This window comes from Colletotrichum karsti (assembly GCF_011947395.1).
Source record: "Colletotrichum karsti strain CkLH20 chromosome Unknown Scaffold28, whole genome shotgun sequence".
Taxonomy (NCBI): Eukaryota; Fungi; Ascomycota; class Sordariomycetes; order Glomerellales; family Glomerellaceae; genus Colletotrichum; species Colletotrichum karsti.
This window is the reverse complement of record NW_024065928.1, coordinates 358,678-378,852: the sequence shown is the minus strand read 5'-3', so window position 1 is coordinate 378,852 and position 20,175 is coordinate 358,678. Positions and strand designations below refer to the sequence as shown.

Sequence of the window (20,175 nt, the reverse complement as noted above, 5' to 3'; positions counted from 1 at the left end):
AATGGAGACATCTGTTGCTGCGCTGTCAGTCTGGAGTATACCCATCAGTGGCGCAGCTTACGACACGTGAACCTGGTTCTGTGATTATTCCAGCCTGATCTTCGATTTCCCCTCTTCTCGCAATCATCGAGTCCATCAGTTCCAGCCCAGACATGGCTGAACCCGTTGGCATCACCGGCACCGCTGCCGGGTTGGTGTCATTGGGCTTGCAGCTCCACGGCGAAATCTCCAAGTACATCGACGCCGTCAAGGGAAGAAGAAGAGAACTTGATGCGGCCAAACGGAGTGCGGACACGCTACAGAAGTGCCTCACTGCCATTGACGAGATCATCGATTCAGTTACAGCCCAGTCAACAGCGAGCGAAGCAGTTGAGACCTGTCGAATTTCCTGCGAAGATGAAATCAACGCTTTGAAAGCGTTAGTCGAACGCTTGATAGGACCGCTTGCGCCCGCTGATACTCTGTCGGCGAAGGTCAAGGAGAAAAGCCGGCAACTTACTTACCCTTTCCGTCGAGGCGACGTTCTCGAGCTTGAAAAGAGGCTGGAATCTACCAACAATAGACTTCAGACAGCATTACACACTTTGGAACTGTATATGATGACCAAACCCATTTGCCTATGCACGATGCTAATAGATTATGCTACTCTAGGAATATTTTGAGAAGCACTCAGGACCTTGTCACTGCCGTACACTCGAACGTTCAAGCTGTCAGGTTGGCAACTGATCGCAGTGGTGTTACGTTGGCTACGATTGCAAACACAGTCAGCAACATCGAAAGCTCGTCTGGCCACTTGGAGCATCTCATTCCTGAGATTCGAAACCAGACTACTCGGACATTCCTTTTGGTATCTCAGCAGGCCCACGCTCTATCACAAACCAGCCAAGTTTCGATCCGCGTCGCAGAGACCGCGCAACAAGCAGAAAGCCGATTCGATAGAACCGACGAGATTCTTTTGCAACTCGTAAAAGGACAACGAGAGATGAATCAACAGATGCTACAGCTTGTTGCGAGACCTTCTCATCTCCGAAGTCTTTGTGATCAGTTTCCCAAAGAGAGTCCAGCAGGTCTGACAAGACCTGGCGATACTGGTTCTCTCGGCCGGAGAAGGGCGGATTACAAATATCGACCTTGCCCTTGTACAAGACGACGTAAGCTGCAGCGGAACGAAAGAACGTTCGGTCCATTGTTTCTTGAGACCGAGTACTCTGAAACGACACATCATGCAACCTACTGTCGTTTGTCTCGAATCACACCGCCTGAACAACAGAGCAAGAGAGGATTCGGTATCACGATTCCAGCATTGCAGAGCATCTTGGACAAAGCGATTCGCATATCTCTTTCCTTGAACACGGGCACAGGTGGTTTATCATTCAGCCAGAGCCTATCGTGGGTCGCTACCGTAGACTCTGCGCGATCTCCCGCTTTCAGACTTTTGAGGCTTACGTGCAGGGCGCTTCACCCATTTGGTCACTCCTTATCACGGGATCAAAGCCTCAAAGTCATAAATTCATGTCTCAATCGATTAGCCTGGTGTTACGAGCAAAGAATAGCATCCCCTGCAGATGTGCAGCAGGACGGCCTTAATTTACTTGCTGTCGTAGTGCCAAATATCCAGGTATGACGACATGACTTTCTACCACAGCTTGAGATACTAATTTGGGGTAAAGCCAGGCGCCATACGACGGTCCGTCTCTGTGCGTTTTGTACGACGGCTTTTGGAGTTGGGTATACCCGTGAACACTAGTCTCGCCTTCAACAGTGACGAGTGAGTACCCTTGCCTTCAAATGGCGATGAAGTTGATTATGAATCGATGGAGAGCATGTAACCAAGCATTTGAAAGTGACGAAACATTAGTTCTATTCTGTCCTTCATCATGAAATATTACAGAGCGACCGATCCCAAGCAAGCGTATGGACTATCAGCAGCTCTAAAAGCTTCAGGGGCTGATTGTGTACGACTTGGCGTCGAGAATGCTGGTTACGTCGAGGTCATTGACGCGTTCCAATTGCTGAAGACATTTCCAGACTACGCTGAGAGTGGGTGCTTTCGAAGCTAATACGATGCGTCGCTGACTCCGGTCTTTGCAGTGCTCAACGTGGGATCACTCGCGATGGCCATCTTGCGACAAGACTTGCCAGCCGTAAGAGAGTTGGTGGAGAAATACCCGTCATCTCTCTGGGAAAAAGACAACGATGGACTCACAGCAATCCATACAGCTGTCCTAGTGGGCAACAACCAAATTTTAGGACTAATCCTAAGATTCAGCAACGCGGACCTTGTCAATACCACAGACTCGTCAGATCGCTATCCAATTGACTACGCCATGGGAGCTGGTTTCCACGAAGCATGCCAGTTGTCTAATGATCAACATTGCAGCGGCTGCGAGACGGTGGAAGCCTTACTTCAGTCGGGTAGCGCCTTGACTGCATCTTCTCTTCGAACAGGACTCGGTATGTATCACTCGGACGTGGTAAACCTCTCAAAAGCTATTAGACATATAGTATTGAGGTATCTGAAAGAAAGGAGGATGAAGCTTCAGTATCTTGCGACGAGAAGGTTGCCACGGAAGGACTGTTGCGGACTGGGCTTCTCGCCATTGCGTGTGTTAGACAGGCACGCCATTCAAACTCAAAGACTTCTCGAAACTACGCTGGGCAAAGTTCCCCCAGAACTCATAGTCTTTGATGGAAAGACAGATATCGAAGATTTTGGAAATGGAAAGACAGTATATGCTTACATTTGGGATAGGAAAACCGCTCAGTACGCTTGGGAGCTCGGATTTGATGATATTGGCCGCGATGCAGTCGACGGGTTCGACCAACTTGTACGAAGAGAGAGCGCCATCGTTGGAGTGGAAATGAGGAGAGGCGTAGTCGCATATGCCTCTTGGCTCGTTCGCCATGGTCTCAAGCTCAAAGTCGTGGTTGAGGTTGCTGATGCTGGAGATTCAAAAACAACATACTCACACTATCTAATGGCATTCTTGGGGGGCAACATACACATCGGATATGAGAAGCTCACATTAAGACCCGAGGTCTCGAGTGCTGTCTTCTCCGAACCGGTCAAGGATGGGTGCTTGTGCGGATGCGCCTCTGGAGGCTGTAGTCCGCTAGCAAAGTTTTTGCGTCGGTCAGGACATGACTGTTCCAGATGGAGGTCCAGCTTTGATAGGCATGGAAGCTCATTTGAGGTTTGCCGATTCATTTTCGGTATGATTCCCCGAAAAGAGCGCTCCAGTGATCAGTACAGTTGGATATATCGTGGTATCCTAAGACATTTCACATTTGCTGTGTTGGGTTTACGGCACACTTGCTGCGGACCCACATTGGGGCGGCGGCAGGGAATGGATGATGAGAATGTCGAAGAGATCCGGAATGAAGAGAAGGACGGATTATTACTGTTGGAGACACTCGTTGCAGAATTTGAGGTCAGATGTGGACGCAACTCCAATCTGGTTCGATTTCTGAAGGAATATTGGGAACCCAGGATGGAGCAGGTGATAAAGGACATCGATAGAAGGAGACTGACGAAACTTGAGATTCGAACGGCAGAGCAGCTTGGCGTTGTCTGGCACTCGGACGGAGATTCTGTGGTATCCGACACTTACTCTCATGGCAGCTTGGACTTTGAGGACGCTATGAAGAGAATGGATGATATTGCCCCGGATCCTAGGCGGCGGCCTTGATATCCATGGTATTGGCTTGGAGATGTTAGAATCGTACCTTTCTCCTGTTCGCAGGCCTAAATACAGAATGAGCATACTTTGTTTCAGTAGGTAGTTAATTTCCTCAGTCTCATCCTCGAAATCCACCTGCGGCCAGCATCCTCTAAACCCGGAAGGAAAGAAGCTTACCAACCGCACAGCAGCGTACGCAACCTATCCTCAAAGGCATGGTCCTGTGCCAATATGAAGAGGCATTCATTGCTTGCACCCTTCCATAATTACGATGAGAGAGCCCAACACAGCCAGAAAAACACATTTTCTTTAGACGCCAGCTTTAATTAAAGAAGCCAGTTCCATCATCCTCATCTTCCTGCTCCTTGGGAGCATGCCACTTCCTCGCCTTGCCACCATCCTTCCAGTTTACCGCTCTGTCCTTGTGGTGATGGTGGTGCTGCTCGGCGGGGAACCTGTCCTTCGATTTATTTGCCGCAGGGAAATTCTTCTTCGTCGACCGCTTGGGCGCGGCATCGGTGTCTGTCGGCGACTTGCGGTCGCGTAATCTGTAAAGCGCCGACTCACCGCCCGGGAGTGTTTTCTCGATCGTCGCCCACATCTTGGGGCGTTCGGCGTGGAGGGCGCGAAGGGCCTTGGGCTGCTTGAAGGGCTTCTCGTCCGATTTCTCCTCCTTCGTCTCGTCGTCGTCGCCGTCTTTGCTGGCGTCCTTGTCCTTGTTGGGGTACAGGCTCTCGTAGCGCTCCATGAGGGGGAAGAAACGGGCGTAGGCGACGTCGACTTCGGCTACGTGGGCCTCGGCCTCGAGGCGCTTCTTCTCTTCTTCGTCCGTGGACTGTGCGATCTTCTTGCGGAGTTGTTTGAGGAGTCGCTCTGCCTTTTTGCGCTCTGGTAGTTTGAGGGTTAGTTGGTAGGCCTTTTACTGCTGGCGGATTATACTGAAGGCAGACTTACCAAAGAAACGGACCATGTGGTACTTCTGAATCATCTGGCTCCTCTTCTTCTTGAAGTCGTGCTCCTCTACCCTCTCCGACAGCGCCTCCAGCTCCTGCTCCAGGTCATTCCGCACCGTAGCCGGCACCTCTTTGCCGCTCTGCAGAAGTCTCCTGATTGTTCTTGCGCGCGTCTTATTCCATGCTGTTGTGCCCTCCTTAGCCTTGTGCTTCCTCTTCGTTGCGTCGGGGCCGGTCTTGGAGCGTTTTGAGGCGTGCTCTTCGTTGTTTTCGGAGGACGGAGAGTCGTGACGCGCGGGGGTGTCTTCCATCGCGACGTCCGCAACTTCGGAATGTGATCGTTTCGCGCCCATGGTGTCGTGATTTGGGGAAGGACTGGCCGTGCAGTGTTTTGTTCCTAGCTGGAATGGAAGAAATGTTGACGATGGCTTCGCGAACTGGACTTTGGCTCAAAAAATTGGATCGTTATCGTGCTTTGAAGGGTGCCGACCCCACATGATGCTGCTTATCAGTCCACTTTGGGACTAGCGTGGTCAGTGAGCCGCCCAGACCAATTGCAGACCCCAATTACAACTGCTCACTGAGTTCAAAGCTACCCAGAGCTCACTGAGTTTAGAAATATATCTATATCGAACCTCATCCTGCGCCAGAAATCATCTTTGCGACAGCTCACATACTGCACTCATTTCGAGACTTAGGACGGTTTATCGAGAATACGAGGCGAATCAACGCAAGGAATCTCATCAAAGCCCCTTATAAAGCTTCATCTTATCCGGAATTGCGGCCTAATCTAGTAGGTCGTCTCTCGCAACCTCGTGTGCATTGTGCCCTGGGACTGAGCAACCTGATTTTGGGTTTGAGCGACGAACGTGAGGCGACAGTCCGAAATAGACGGGAAATCACAACGCCTAAGTTCAGGCGCGTGCGGTCATCATGGACCGCCCGGAGCCTGGACTGATCAAATGGTCGCAGATCCCGGGCTATGACAGCTTTATCCACATCAACTTGCAGCACCGCGTCGTGCAGCTGTACGAACCGAACGGTCTCGCTCAAAGGAGCCGGTTCGACTACACCAGACTCTCGAAGCACGATGATTTCCCGACGCTCACCACGTACGATTGGTCGCCCACGGTGCCGGGCCTGCTGGCCGTGGGAACCCAGACTGGCGTCGTCAACTTGCTGAGGATGGACGATAATTCCAACGCCTACATCGAGTTGGGTCTCAAGATGACGCGAACGTGTCAGGCGGTTGCGTTCAATACCGAGGGTCTTCTGGCGGTTGGTCTGGATCGCGTGCGAATGGATCAGTGTCTTCACATCTGGGACGTCAATCGTATTTCGACAATGAATAAGTCGACAAAGGGATTTTCCACAGACATGGCAGGCTTCTCGGATCCAGCATATCGATTAGAGCCAAGTGTTTCCGTGTCAAGTGTCAAGTTCTTCGAGGACAACCCCAAGACACTAGTCGTTGGAATCAAAGCTCAAGGGTTGCGCATCCACGATCTTCGAGGTATGTATTTACGTCTTTCCGCAGAGACTTCTCAGGCTAACGTGAATATTACAGAGGCAGGCAGCGGTGTAGTCACGTTCCAGACCAAGTGCAACAACAACTTGGCCATAGACTACGCAGACCAGAACTACTTTGCCTCTTCCGCGCTGGACCAGCCGGGTATCATGATCTGGGACCGACGTGCGACATCTCGTCCGGTTGCGTCTCACTCGTATCTTGGAGCGGTTGACGAGGACGAGCTTCCCTGGGGCGGTGCTCTCAGACTTGACAGAGTTGTTGATTCGGATGACGACCCGACTTTGAGCGAGAGCAAGCACTCGATTGTTCGCTCTCTGCGGTACTGTCGCGACCACCGCGGTCTTTTGGCCGTGTTGTCGCGTACTGGGCAGCTCAAGGTTTTGAAGACGAATAAAGAGCTGACGTCCCGTGATATGGCGCTTGAAGGAAGTCCGGAGCTTCTGGAAGTACACAAATCTTACGACCTGGACGTTCAATACGGAGACAGCGGCAAGAAAAATGACCGGATTGTTTCGTTTGATTGGGTTACACTAGATTCACCAGTGCTGCAACCGCGACTTGTAGTATTGCGAGCAAACGGGACGTTCGAGATTCTGGAGCAGCCTTCATATACCTCTGACTATCTCTATAAGCTAACACCATGGCAAGCACCGCACCGAGGCCTCGAAGGTATGTATTCCTGTGTTTTGATGGAGGATATCGTGCTAACTCGAAGTAGAGGATGGACCCTACCATAGTGTAATGGAGTTCGAGCCATCGCAGTGCTCCGACATGCTGGGGCCGTTGTTTGTTGAACAGGCTCTCTCTGACATTCCCATATTTGGACCTGACAAAATAGACGTCCAGTCTATTGTTGAGAAGACATTGCAGGCAAGGCACTCTGCGGCACACTTGAACAGCAGGCTTGTGGGCAATGCAGATCAGTCTCCGTCATCTTCAGACAAATCGAAGACCGTCGCAGAGAGGATGCGGGCTTTGAGGTCAGATCTCAAAGACAAGGCGAGAGATACGGAAACAAATGGCGCAGAGGGATCGTCTTTGGAAGAGTCTATCAGCTCCCTGGCCCAGCTATCCCTATCCAGGGAGGGGCCTGTGTCCTGTCGTCACATGCATGAGTCTCTACTCTCGCTTCCCCTGAAGGCTCATAACCTGTCGACAGAAGCGCAATGTCTGCTGGACCACGTCATGCTTCTGCGAGCGAAGGAGAAATACTTGTTCGACTGCAACGTCAACCGGTCTGTGGTTTCGGATGACCCATGGCTGAGATATATGTGGGATTGGATCGCAGGCAAGTCTTCTCGATAACTTGGTCCTCCTAAACTAACAATGTGTAGACGCCGAAGATGCTGCGCAAGATGGAGGCATGAAACTTTCCCCACTGGACCTGAGCTATATGGGTGTATGCACAATCTGGTGTAATGATCTAGGTATGCGATCCATGGTCTCAGGGTGGTGCTTCAGCTAATGCCATCTAGGACAAAAACCGTCATCAAGACTACCAGAAGCATCCCCCATGCCCGAGATTACGCTTTGGGAGAAGTGTATTGGCAGTATTTGCAAGAGACGTAAACTGCCAAAGTACGAAGGGACACATACGAAGAAACCATTCCACCGCCAACTATGCTTGGATATTTGCGAATGGGGAGACACAGCAGCACACGAGGCGAGGGGAGCTACGCATGATCCCGGGCAGGATTATCCTACTACGACGCATACTATGGCGGCTGCTCGGGCTCTGTTCAAGGGCGAAACGCAAGAAGCAATTCGGATTCTCAGAACGGCCAGTGTCACGCACCCGGAGCTTCTCTTCGTCTCGCTCGCGCTACAGCTCATCGGAAAGAGCGACAACAAGCTCAACAAGGAGCAACTGGACTTTGACGAAGCGGTTGCTTCGAAAACGGACCCGTATCTCAGGGCAATTTCGTCGCTAATTGCTACGGGCGACTGGTTTGCGATCGCGAACCAGAAATCACTTCCTCTTTCGGATCGTGCCTACGTGGCCGTGAGGAACTTTAATGACGATCAACTCACCAAGTGGTTGCACGAACAAGTCTCAATGGCAGTGGAAACGGGAGATATCGAGGGAATCGTCCTCACGGGCATCACGGATAGTCTGGTGGACATTTTCGCCAAATACGTCCAAAAGTTCAACGACTTCCAGACTGCGACGCTGGTCATGTCGATATGCGCGCCGCGATACATTGACGACTACCGGTGCCTGGCCTGGAGGAATGCATATCGGGCATACCTGCAACGGCACAAGGCCTTCCTCCAACGAACCAAATTCGAAGTCGAGAGCACGAAGAAGAGCAAGCGTGGGGGGCGTCCAACGATCAAGCCGCCATCACGGCAAATTGCCTTGCGGTGCGTCTACTGTGACGCCGAGACGACTCTCGCAGGGCAAGGGGGGGCTGGCTCGGGACCACCTCCCGGGGCACCCGACTCGCGGAACCCGCTCATGGCGACGAGCATCAATGCGGGAATCAGCTGTCCCAACTGCGGGCGTCACCTTCCGCGGTGCGTCGTGTGCCTGGAGGTGGTGGGCGTTCCGAGATCAGACCGGCCGGAGCACAACGGAGAGCCGGAAATATGGATGGCGGCCAACTTCCCGACGTTCTGCCTCAAGTGCGAGCATGTGCTTCACCTGGACCACGCCAGGATGTGGTTTACGAGACACGTCGAGTGCCCGGTGCCAGAGTGTCGATGCCGATGCAACTTCAGGGCGAACCCGGAGCTGAACTACCACTAATGACGACTGGAGGACGGGAAGAGGGGGGGTGTTCGCGCCGGGTCGGTTTGTTTGTTGTCCTGTCCTGTCGTGTTGACGTTGACACGAGGGTGAGGCGAGGCGGCCTTGGGCTTATCTGCCAGTGTTCTAGATGAGCTGTCTGCTATTTTGATGGAATACTTATGACATGATTATGTATGCGCGCTGCAGAATCACAGTTCCCCGGTGTAGAGGGTGTCGCGGAGATTTGCAACCCCTGCCGTACAGCTTCCAGCATGTATCCTCGAAGTACCTCGAATTCGAGCCTGACGGGGCGCTGAGCAGCCATGACAGCCGCGAATTCGAGTGTCAAGAGGGTGGTGGGCTGTCACATTCTGATCGGTCATATGCACCGGACAATGTTCCAGGTCGTGGGAATCTTCACCGGCTGGCAATAATGCTACGTCCTGCTGCCGGGCGCATCCTTTTACGGTGTCCCGGTCAAGCGTCCTGGCACACTTGGCTGCCCGAGATGCAATTTTCGCGTGGCGCTGAAGGAACGGGGCCCACACGGACTCGGGGTGGTCTTCCGCGGCCCTTGTATTCCCAAGGTATTCCCGCCCTGCTGACACCTTGACACCCACTAAGAGATGGAGATGGGATGGCCGTTGCACCTGTCGTCGACGGGGGACGGGGACCGTTGTTTGCCTCGGCTGGGTGACTGCAGTTGGTTGGAGACGAATGGAATAGCGCAGCGCACGGGGAACCCTCGGGTGGCCCGCGCTTTAGAGGCAGTTTGGACTACATCTTCAACTAACCGTCGCAGGGGAGGAGGGGGGCTGTTGCGTTGGTGCCTTCCTTTCCCGAGCAACAACCTAAGCAACTTCTCCTCTTCTCACATCCTGCCAGCCAGCCTGCGCAACTTCTCTTACCTACCTATCCGTACCTTGTTCTCGGCTGAACCAACACGGGATTGTGACGGATACAGGATCATCAGAAACGCAAAGGACCCATTTCTGCCATCTATTTCCCCTCCTTTCGTCCTCTCAAAACCTCTCAACCAGCCGGGGTTCAATATTGCAACGCGGCCGCCGTCATGTCATTGGAAACAATTTACATCACCCGCCATGGAGTAAGTCTTGGTCACTCCCATCACTCTCTTCACACCTCTTTTCTTCGTATCCGGCTCCGTCTCCGTCCCATTCCCCATTCCCCATTCCCCATTCCTATCCCCCTCCTCTTCCTCGTCTAGGGCTCCGCCTCGGGGCCCAAAAGTCCCAATGAGGGATAAGGATGCTGTGCGACCAGCCATGACGAGTTTCCTCCTTGGGGGCAACAGATTCTTCAACCCCTTTCGCTCCGCGATACCCTAGGCCTAGTCCGGTCCTGGTCCCCGAACTCGACGATCTCGGCCCAAGCTGTGCCTGTGAGCAGGCTTCGTGTGTTGGCATTGTTGGTTCGACGAAATTATTCTGACAATAGCCTTGGCGTTTACCAGTTCCGTTCCAACTGGCTTGTCGACCCTTCCACGGGAAGCTACTCGGCCTCCATCCCATCTCCAACAGGGATACCTTCAGATCCGGCCCTGACAGCACACGGCGTCGACCAGGCTAAGGAACTGGGTGCTCACCTTCTTACTGTCGAGCCTCCAATCGAGGCCGTGTATTCCAGCCCCTACTATCGCTGCCTGCAAACCATCACGCCCTTTGTTTCCCTCAAGGAAGATGAGATCAACCGTCTTCGCGAGAAAGACGTGGGCGCTACGAGCGATGCCACAATCATTCGCCCCGAGCATGGTCTTTGCGAGTGGTACGGAGCCGCCCCGTTTGAGCACCCAACGCCGGCCTCGCCGGATGTGCTGAAGCCCATGTTTCGTCACCTCGACTCGACGTATCAGAGCCGCGTGTTTCCCGCCCGCAAAGGCGAGACAATCGCTCAATTGCACGACCGCGTCGCCGCCGCCGTTCAAGCCATCATTGAACAATGCGACGCCGAGGGCAAGCGCGCCGTGGTCCTGTGCTCGCACGCAGCCTCCATCATCGCTCTCGGTCGGGTACTCACCGGTGTCATGCCCGATAACATTGATGCCGAAGACTTCCGAGCCTTCACCTGCGGGCTGAGTGTCTATCGGAGAAAATCACCGTCTTCTTCGGAACGAGCGTCAGGAACCAACGGTAGGATTTGAATCCCTACGTCATCATCAGGCAACGGTTTCTTCAACTAACAACCAACAGGTCCTGGTCCTGGTTCCAGTCCTGGTGCTGAAGCGGATTCCTCTTCTTGGAGAAATGGTCGGGGAGTTGGAGGTGGGTGGGTTTGTGAGGTGGACAGCGATTGCAGCTTCTTGAGCGGAGGCGAAGAGAGGGGATGGTAAGATGGAATTCCCGCTCCCGTCGCGATTCTGCCAATGAGCGGGGGACCTCAGACTCACCACCCAGTGAACACCCATGCTGATATCCAGTGTCCACTGGTGGTGACTGGCGACTGGGTCCCTCCGAGGCCCGTCTCTTTCTTGTTCCCCGTCCCTCGTCAAGGGACTTTACCAAGTCTGTGCTCCTCCGATGGCTGACGACCCAACTTTCTATCCACAGGAGATTCTCGGGCGACGAGTCCTTTTCCACGGCCGAAAAGTCGTCGCAGTTGGACGCCGGAGTTGCGCTCGGCGTGGTGGTGGAAGGAAAAGTAAGACACGACAAGGCCTCTCCCCACAGAGCTGCAGGTCATCATCGCCTCTAGGAACAGGTTAATTGGCGGCGCGCTTCGTCATTCGCATTTCTTTTTCTCATAGGAGGCGAGGAGTTGGGCCTTCTCACGGGTCGCATTGTCGCTCTGATGGTCGAGGCTGCGACAGGTTCTAGTTTCTGCGATCTGGCCAGAGACCGATCCGCACCACCCGCCTTGCGGCCGATACACGATGGCAGCTAATGCCGGATAGACTTGCCTAGCTGCTGCGGGATGCATCATCTGCATGTTTTTGGCACGGACTGCGTAGCATCAAATCTGCGAGCCAGTCAGCGCAGCGGCTAGCCCCGAATCCATGACAGACAGACCCCTGTCGATTTCATCTTACAGCTGCCACACCATTTCATCGCTTCTGTGTCCGACTTCAACGCTCTCTCGTCGCTTCGCTTTTGAATGCTCTTTCATCACACGAACCGCCCGCGGAAACCTTCGCTCCAACGATTCATCTCTGTGGATCGTTATCGACCAAGATTGGCGGCTTCGGCTGAAGATATCGTCTCGTATGAGAAATACAGCCATTGGCGCCCGATGTCTATCCTGTGTCATGAGCACATGCAAGACGACTGACGTGCTTGTATCGTGCGTTTCGCCGCTTCTGCTGCCTGGGTGGCTCGATCCCTTGACATCTTGGCTTCCGAAGAGTTGTCGCGGGGCTCATTGGCGAATCCTTGATCGGCTGATTTCTTATCACTCTGCAGCTCAACAACACGTCCGCCCCTACCCGCCACTTTTCAGCCTCGCTCAGTGCTGAGCCCCTCTTTGAGCCCCAGGAGATCCGCATACACAAAAGAACTGGTAGCAACAAAAAGGACTGAGATTTGGTGTGACGCTCTGTTGAAGAAAGCCCGCTTGGCATCCGTGCCGTGGTCATACATCTCCACCGGACGAATTCCGCCCAATGTGGCACGAGCAGTTGAAAATGCCTTCACTACTGGCGACGACAACATCAACAACTAACTACGCTATTGTCCCCTGACTCGATATTTTACTTCGACTAGGGATCCTGTCCGCCTGGAAGCTTGAAGAGCGACGACTTGGGGTCCGATCTGTGCCCGGATGCGTCTTCCGATCAGCTTGCCAGGTGTCTTTGCCGAGACCCCAGTCATCATCTTCCGCTCTGTCTCGACCATCGCTCCCTAGCGGTGAAGGTTGACACTATTTGACTCAGCTGCTCAACGACAAGCGTTCCTGTTGAGATGGCAGGTCCACGGGGCGTGCCATCAGTGGACACTTCAGCCTCGAACGACGCAACACCATCTTCATGCCAAGCTGCAGTTCATCATGAGTTCATGTTCATGATCATCTCCAGTTATGTCAAAAGAGCGGTGGCCGTAGGCAGCCAGACGCAAAAGGTAGGAGGGTCGGATACGCGCTCACCGATCTTCTCACGAGAGGCTGTCGCCATGGACCAGGCCTCCAGCAATCGTCGACCTGACATGTGTACAATGCAGGATGGGAGGCGCGATGAATCCGCATGTGCCTCTCTCGAAGGGAAAGGAAAGTACAACCTGGAGCCTACTGCAGAGTTGCGATGATGGAGGGGCGTGTGTGGCCTCAGCCAACCTCACTACAGCCTCAAGGTATGTCGAATGGCGGAAGACGTATCCGTACGGGCTCGCCAGCGACGATTGCTTAATTGGGCGGCGTGCTGCTGTCGATCCTGGCGACAAGCCGGCCGGAAGCTTGTCTGTTTCGGATTTTGACGACGGACATTGGCCTGACGGGCTTTGCAGACAGGTTCCAAAAGGAAACGCAGAAAAAGAATAACGGATAGCCACACAAACGCAGGGCGAAGTCTTTTGGGTGGTATTATTGACAACAGCGCAGCCGCCGGTTTAGCATAAGCATCTGCAGTTGTCAAAGTTAGGAAACCCAACATATTGCGGTGGCCACAATCAAGTCCGAAAACGGCGCACAACGGTCCTCATTCAGACCGTGCTCGAGGCATCGTCAGGCACAACCGCCGACCCTCGTGGCTTGCGTTCCGTTGTCAACGCCTCTGCCGCTTCCAGCAAGTGATTCGCGTCGAAGCATTCATTCAACGCGGGGTGGTGACACCGCCGCCCAAACAACCAGCGAGCAGCCCAAGTTTCAGGCCCGGCTGAGCAAAAGGCGACGTAACCGTGAGCTGTTGCGAACCTCGTCATTCGCACCGAGCGATTCGCTGTGATGAAGAAGGCTGCGAGATTAGCAACCGACATACGATAGTCGAGTTCGCGGAATCAACAACACACCAAAACCATTCCAGGTTGTTCAACCAGGACGCAGCGGCGGCAAGGGTCCGACACTGTTACTCGGACTCTTAAAGCGTTGTCATCACCGCTGGTCTGGCCAAGTCGTCAGAGCGGTAAAGCGGTAAAGGACAGGAGAGACGTGCGAAGAAACGAAGAAGAAAAGAAAGCATAATGCATCCTGGCGAACGCTTCCTGCAACTCATACTCGCCCAGCCGTCATCGCGTGGCTTTGACAAAGGGAGGATGATCCCTGAATTTGACAGCGCGCTTGGGATAGATCTGAAGAGTCCAGACGAGACACAGGCACAACAAGGTGCCTTTCTGGGAATGGAATAAGAAAACCTGGGGTCCCGTTGGCCAGACGGTGAGCCGGCCGGCAACAGGTTCGCAGACGCAAGCAGACGCAACTGCAGGCGCGGAGGGCGGGCGACAGTGGACGAGTAAATGGAGCTCGGCGGGTGAGTTGCAGTCGCACAAGAAGACCGTTACATGCTATGCGTGCTTCTTCTTTCCTGTGTGTGGTGTGGAGAGGTCCGGGTCGGGGTGTCGGGGGTCTTCAGTAAGACAAATTCCGCCGTCCGCCCATCTGGCCATCGAAATCTGCGGCGGCGACGCTTTCTTATTCCTACGACTCGAATCATGGTGAAGATCCAGATGCGCTCATGGCGACCTTGGGCAAATTGCGCTACAACCGAACTGAGCCCTGGGACACCCCTCCCCCCCTGGTCAGCGTCGACCTAACCGTACCCAACCTTGCCCAGCCTTGGCCTTGCAGAGATTCCCCTCCACCACCACCACCGCAGCGACTTCGCCAGCAGCGGCGTGTCTTTCCTTCGCCCACCCTCGTCGGGCGGTCCCCGCAAGAATCGAACGGGATGGTCGAGGACACTGGACTCTAGGGGCCAGACAGTAGGACGGCCCCACAAACCGTCTTCCCAGACCCTTGACGGGGTGCGGTAAGGCGGCTGCAGTCGACGACTACCGCGTGGCCATCCATCAGCGGCCATTCATCGATCCCTCCTCCATCAGCGGGACCGATGGGTGGTGTGTCTCTTCTCAAATCACAATTGCATCTCAGACAAAAACATGAGTTGTTACGAGGAGGGTTTAGTTCGACCTGCGAGATTTCGGCTACGGGTGTGTGCGGTGAAGAGACCGCAGTCCGAGAGAGGAGGAGAAACGAGAGAAAGAGAGAGAGAGGAGGCCGGTGAAGGGTGTTTCCATTCCGCGGCGCGATTGCAGAATCACACCGACTCTGGAAGCTGAAAGGGCAGGCCACGCTGCAAACACATGGGATTTCACATTGTATGGGTGGGATGGATGGCCATGACATGGCTCTCGTATGAAACGGCGACGACTACAATGGAAAGCAAAAAGGCAAGCAAACTCGACAGATACCACCCGTTTTGTGCACGGTTGGGAAGAAAGCGAGGGCCAGGGCCGTGTCTGCTATTATTATGACACTCGCTTCCAGAAATCCGGGACGACGATAGAGATACTCCAACCGGATTATGACCCTCATCTTCGACTTGGACCTGGGCTGGGGCCCCGACGAGAGCCAATGACAACATCGTGTTGGTCCAACAGCAAATGAAGGCTTGAGGTCACACAAGGCAAAGCAGCAGCACAACACAGCACACAACAAGCTGATTTATGCCTGTCTGGCCTGGCTTTTCCAACTCACCCTTGCCAACTACCTATTCTCAGTCACCCTCACTCTCTCTCACTATCTCATCACACATTGACACACTTCAACTCTCCTACCGGCTGGCACACACATCTCCACCCATTCCTTATCCCCACACCCACCTGTCTCCAATCAATCAAGCAAAAAAATCAGAGACCACATCGTTCGTTATTCGTCTCTGCTACGTCCGGAAGACTGTGGGACTCGCTGCTTAGGTTGACCTTTTTGGCCCCCTCGACGACAGTACGGAGCATTCGTACACGACCATCATTACGACCTCACGCACCAGTTGTGACGCGCAGCTCGATCTAAGACTAGCGCCCCCGGAGGAGAATATCGTCGACTGTGCAGCAGGTCCCGAATACTACCAACCCGCGCGCACCCACCACTATCCGCCTCTCCATTCTCCGTACTACAGAGCATTATCTGTACAGTACTCTTCCTCTCCCCATATGCACCGTCATCTCGACTATTTCAGAGTCCGAAAACTCGACTGGGGAATACCTCTCCCTTGCAAACCTGCCAGTCCCCCACCTGCGGGCGCAAGTCTCCATCCACACCTCCCCGTCTCACAATATCACTAACATGCCATGCCTGCTGCCCTCCCCAATCCTCGTCATTCCCAAACAGGTACAGAGCCTTGTTTGCTACCCGCCTCCCATAGTGCCAACCCATGTCCCCTCATTCAAAAGAAGGTGGCGTGCCGTGAGGTGTTCACTTACATACAGATACGCATATTGCACAATTAGTTGAGTGAACCGAGGGCAGGAGGGGGCCTATCCTCTCCCCAGATGACGACCGGGATCGTGTCCCAAGAGGAGGGGCACTCGGCGCCAGCCATGGACTCGGACAGATTGGGCGACTTGCAGGATACATGCCATGGATCTACCCTCTGGCTGCGTCTGCACACTGCCTAGTACCGAGGAAAATAAGAAACGGCTTTTCGCTGTCAAGAAGCCTCCAGGCGGAGCCCGATCTCCCTAAGCCCTTGCTTAAAGCTATAACCCATAACCTTGCCCGTCTTCACCTCAGACCCCCCGTCGCCTGCGAACCGGGGTCCTTGCCTTGCCTTGCCTGGACCTTGTCCTTTCTTTCCCAGGAGTAGATTGAGAGGGAAGGATTAAGAAGAACGTATAACAGAGACACCAGATCCATCGCGGACGGGTAGAAGTTGATAATCAGGGTCTGACCCGTTGTCGATGACTCGTCTCGTCTCTCCTCACCCCCGATCAACATCATCAACAACATATCTCGGCCCCCAATCTGTCCTTCACTATTCTTCATCGATAAGATCTTCGCTGGTGCAAGGCTATTCGTCGCCTCTGTCCTCGTCTTCGATCACCTATTCGACCTAAGGATATCAGTCCTTCATCATCATCAACATCAGACAACATGTTTGTTGGCTTACAAGAACACCGACAGCACAGCATGGAGAGACTTCCGCCGCCGACTAGTTTAACACAAGCCCGCAACGACGACGTTCCTCGCGTCCTTCCTAGTCTCTCCTCCTTCGGCTTCGACGACAGGATGGACGTCGATGTCCGTTACGATTCGAAGCCCGCGGGAGGCCAGCGTCACGATGTGGAAGTCGCAACCACCTTGGCCTCCATGGCCTCCTTCAACATCAAATCACCCACCCTCCCCTCACCCACGCAGAGTTTCTCGTCAGTAAAGTCAGAAGGTAGGGTCCTCTCCGTCTCACATCCGCTCACCTGGACAAAGGGGCTCACACGCCAGTCTCAGGCATGACGAGGTCAGCCAACTCCCAGTTCTCCTCGCCAGAACCCAGATCACCAGATCTCCCTTCAGTAAACACGCAACTCTCCTTTTCTAAGGACGCCAGCAGCAGCAATAGCAGTTCTCAAATCATCACACTTCCGAGACTCCGTGAACTGGACCTCCGCCTCCCAGAACCAGAGTTCCCCCCTCCGCCACCAAACTCGGCAACCTTCATGAGCCCCCTCTCCGGCGGGCCTAGAAGGACGAGCCTCGAGTCCATCAACTCCTTCCCAGAAACCCGCATCGATATCTCCTCGCCCACCGCCTACCGCATGCCGATCCCTCCCATGGCCTACCCAGATGCTCTCCCCTCGCCAACCCACCGTGGAGGAGGCCACCCCCTCTCCCCGCCCGTCGGCCGCCGCCTCACCCAGAGATTCCCCGTCACCCTCCGCACCGGCTCGTCCCCATCCCGCCGTCCCCGCCGCTCGCCCACCGGCTCCCGCTGCAACGTCAAGTACACCATCCAGCAGGTCGACTTCATCGACTACTTCCGCGTCGACCACCACCTCTCCTGGAAGGAGGTCGAGGCCAAGTACGCCTCCGTCTTCCCCGAGGACGCCGCCAAGGGCCACAAGCGCGGCCCCCAGGGGCTCCAGGGCGTCTACTACCGCAAGAACAAGCAGATCCCCGCCACGGACCAGAACAACCTCTTCATCTTCGACGAGGACGACAACCCGCGCACCTTCCAGTGCGACGTTCGCGAGCAGGGCAAGAAGATGAACAACTCCATCGGCCTGTTGGCCATGCACCCCGAGCGCGCCATCAACTACTCATGGGTCTCGGACGAGCACAAGAGGCAGTTTGAGAAAGTTGGTATGTAGTCTCTCGCTAGCTCCCCCTAAATGGACCCAATGACTAACGGAAGCAGGTCGTGCGAGACAAGCACAGCTCGACGCCGCGGAGCAGCGCAAGAAGCGCAGACGAGCTATTCAGAACAGCCGGCTCTGACCTCGCCTACCCTTCTTTTATTCTTTCTCATCGTTTCTCTTGTTCATCATGATATCCAAACATTTTCCATTCCATCTTCTTTCCTTCATGCTTCCGTCTGTTTTGCAAAAACCATACACCGGGAAACTTACAAAAAGAGGAAAAGACGAACAAAGCATTTCACAAAAAAGGAATACACAAAAATCTGGTCATTTTAGTGTGTAATCTTTAAAAGTCACATTCCCCCCTATCTCGGGGGCAAAAGCAAAAACAAAACAAGAGGGCGGTTCCGCGTGTGTACGATGCTTCGAGCTTAGGAGGAGTCCCGGGGGGGAAGCGAGTGGGCTGGGTCGGGGGGGTTTCTCTTTTTCGATTCTACTATCTTGTCATCATTATCATTATCCATCCATCTTGCTCTTTTTTCGGAACCACAGAGACGACGAGGATGCACAGGGAACATGGGGTTTTCACGGACGGAATGAAACGGAGTTGAACACAACAACACACACATACACATACACATACACATCATGTTTGGGCGGACTCGGTCGGGTTGGGGGGTGTCATGGGCAAAACGGGAGATACCAGGCGCGCGCGTTGGGTTGGGGAGCCCCCTGGAGTGAAGGGATGGGGTTTGAAAGGTTTTTTCTTTTCTCTGTCATTCTCTTTTTTTATCAGGCTCCCAAAAACCATAAACCACGGTGTTGATTTTTTTTTTTTTTTTTTTCTTAAGCTCGTCATGATATACGAAGAAAGGCTTGTTCGTTTTGCCATTTGGGGTCTCGCTTTGGGTGGCAGGCGACGGGAGACGGTGGTTGATGCGGGAGGACTACCTCCCCCATCAACCCGCTTGTACATGTCATTGTCCCGGCTAGGACATATATCTAGCCCTTCTGTATATAGAAACAGTCTTCTCTACGTCCTAGACGTGTCTCACAACAGGGTACGGGCGAACGGGGGAAAAGGGGGGAGATAATAGTAGATTTTAGACGAATACGGCAAGTGCGCTGAACATGTGCACCAGTGCCAGTTGAACGGAACAGAAACATGAGCGGCATTGTTCTTCGTGAGGCATTGCAATCTGGAGATCCGCTCTATCGGGTCTCTGGTGGCAGTTTGGGGGTCGAGAGGGGGCGCAGATCTTCATGCCGTTGCTTTGATATCGACGTCTGTGCCCTATTGTGCTGTCCATTGTCTCCGGTCACTGAGACCGGGAAAGGGTGGGAAGGGGAGTTTGTCAAGGTTCAAGGGGGTTCAGGGCCACGTGCCATGGGGTAAGAGGCGAGGCTGCATTCTGGCTTGGGTTATTTGCTGAAGAGAGAGGATGTTTGTCAGGAGGGAGCAGGTGTTGGTGGTGGTAGCATCAAATGGCATGGCGTAGCAAACCGCTGCCGCGAGATACATGGATATTGGGGCGCAGACTTGACCATGATCGGGCCGTGCAGAACTGTTGTGCGAGTCTCGTAGGGGAGATGCAGGTGGTTATGAATAGCATCATGAAACCGGATGCATGAGGGCTGTTTCTGGGGGATGAATGTTGGGTGGCTTGGGCGTGATGGATGCGTGGTGAGGCTGGCTGGAGGGGGCTCTGAGGATGGCATCTAGGGCCTGAACTTGGGCCCGATCCTCCTGAGGCTTGGAGCGGCGAGTATCATGGCGGGCTGTGATGTTGTGGTCGTGACGTTTGCCCATCTCGCCAAGTCTGGTGATGGGGGCAGGCAAGCTAACCTTGGCATTCTTTTCTAATTGGGAGGAGGGGCGTGTGCTGGAGAAAGAGACCGACAAGCCGAAGAGAAAGGAGGAAGTTCTTGTCCGACGGCTTGTCTTGTTTTCTCGATGCAGGAACACTCTTCGACTCCACGTTGAGCACTCCACGTTGAGCGGGTGGCTGGCTATTGTTGTTGAATCTCAGGGGGGGGGGGGGGGGGGGGG

The 20,175-nt window shown here is 54.0% G+C and overlaps 4 protein-coding genes across 4 annotated transcripts; 3 read left to right on the top strand and 1 right to left on the bottom strand.

The window, feature by feature from the left end:
• Positions 1–4,002: 4,002 nt before the first annotated feature.
• Positions 4,003–4,986, bottom strand: CkaCkLH20_08447 (rRNA-processing protein efg1; the record flags this gene model as incomplete). Its single annotated transcript, XM_038891162.1, has 2 exons — positions 4,003–4,568; positions 4,635–4,986. The coding sequence occupies 2 exons, from the start codon at positions 4,984–4,986 to the stop codon at positions 4,003–4,005; spliced, it is 918 nt and encodes a 305-aa protein (XP_038743536.1).
• Positions 4,987–5,566: 580 nt separating this feature from the next.
• CkaCkLH20_08446 (WD repeat-containing protein) lies at positions 5,567–8,913 on the top strand (the record flags this gene model as incomplete). Its single annotated transcript, XM_038891161.1, has 5 exons — positions 5,567–6,146; positions 6,201–6,833; positions 6,883–7,332; positions 7,499–7,591; positions 7,640–8,913. 5 exons carry the CDS (start codon positions 5,567–5,569, stop codon positions 8,911–8,913), a joined length of 3,030 nt encoding a protein of 1,009 aa, XP_038743535.1.
• A 1,543-nt stretch (positions 8,914–10,456) lies between these two features.
• Positions 10,457–11,056, top strand: CkaCkLH20_08445 (phosphoglycerate mutase family protein; the record flags this gene model as incomplete). Its single annotated transcript, XM_038891160.1, has 1 exon — positions 10,457–11,056. The coding sequence occupies one exon, from the start codon at positions 10,457–10,459 to the stop codon at positions 11,054–11,056; it is 600 nt and encodes a 199-aa protein (XP_038743534.1).
• A 5,870-nt stretch (positions 11,057–16,926) lies between these two features.
• CkaCkLH20_08444 (uncharacterized protein) lies at positions 16,927–18,264 on the top strand (the record flags this gene model as incomplete). The annotated part of the gene is made up of 3 exons (XM_038891159.1): positions 16,927–17,215; positions 17,278–18,129; positions 18,185–18,264. The coding sequence occupies 3 exons, from the start codon at positions 16,927–16,929 to the stop codon at positions 18,262–18,264; spliced, it is 1,221 nt and encodes a 406-aa protein (XP_038743533.1).
• Between the last annotated feature and the right edge of the window lie 1,911 nt (positions 18,265–20,175).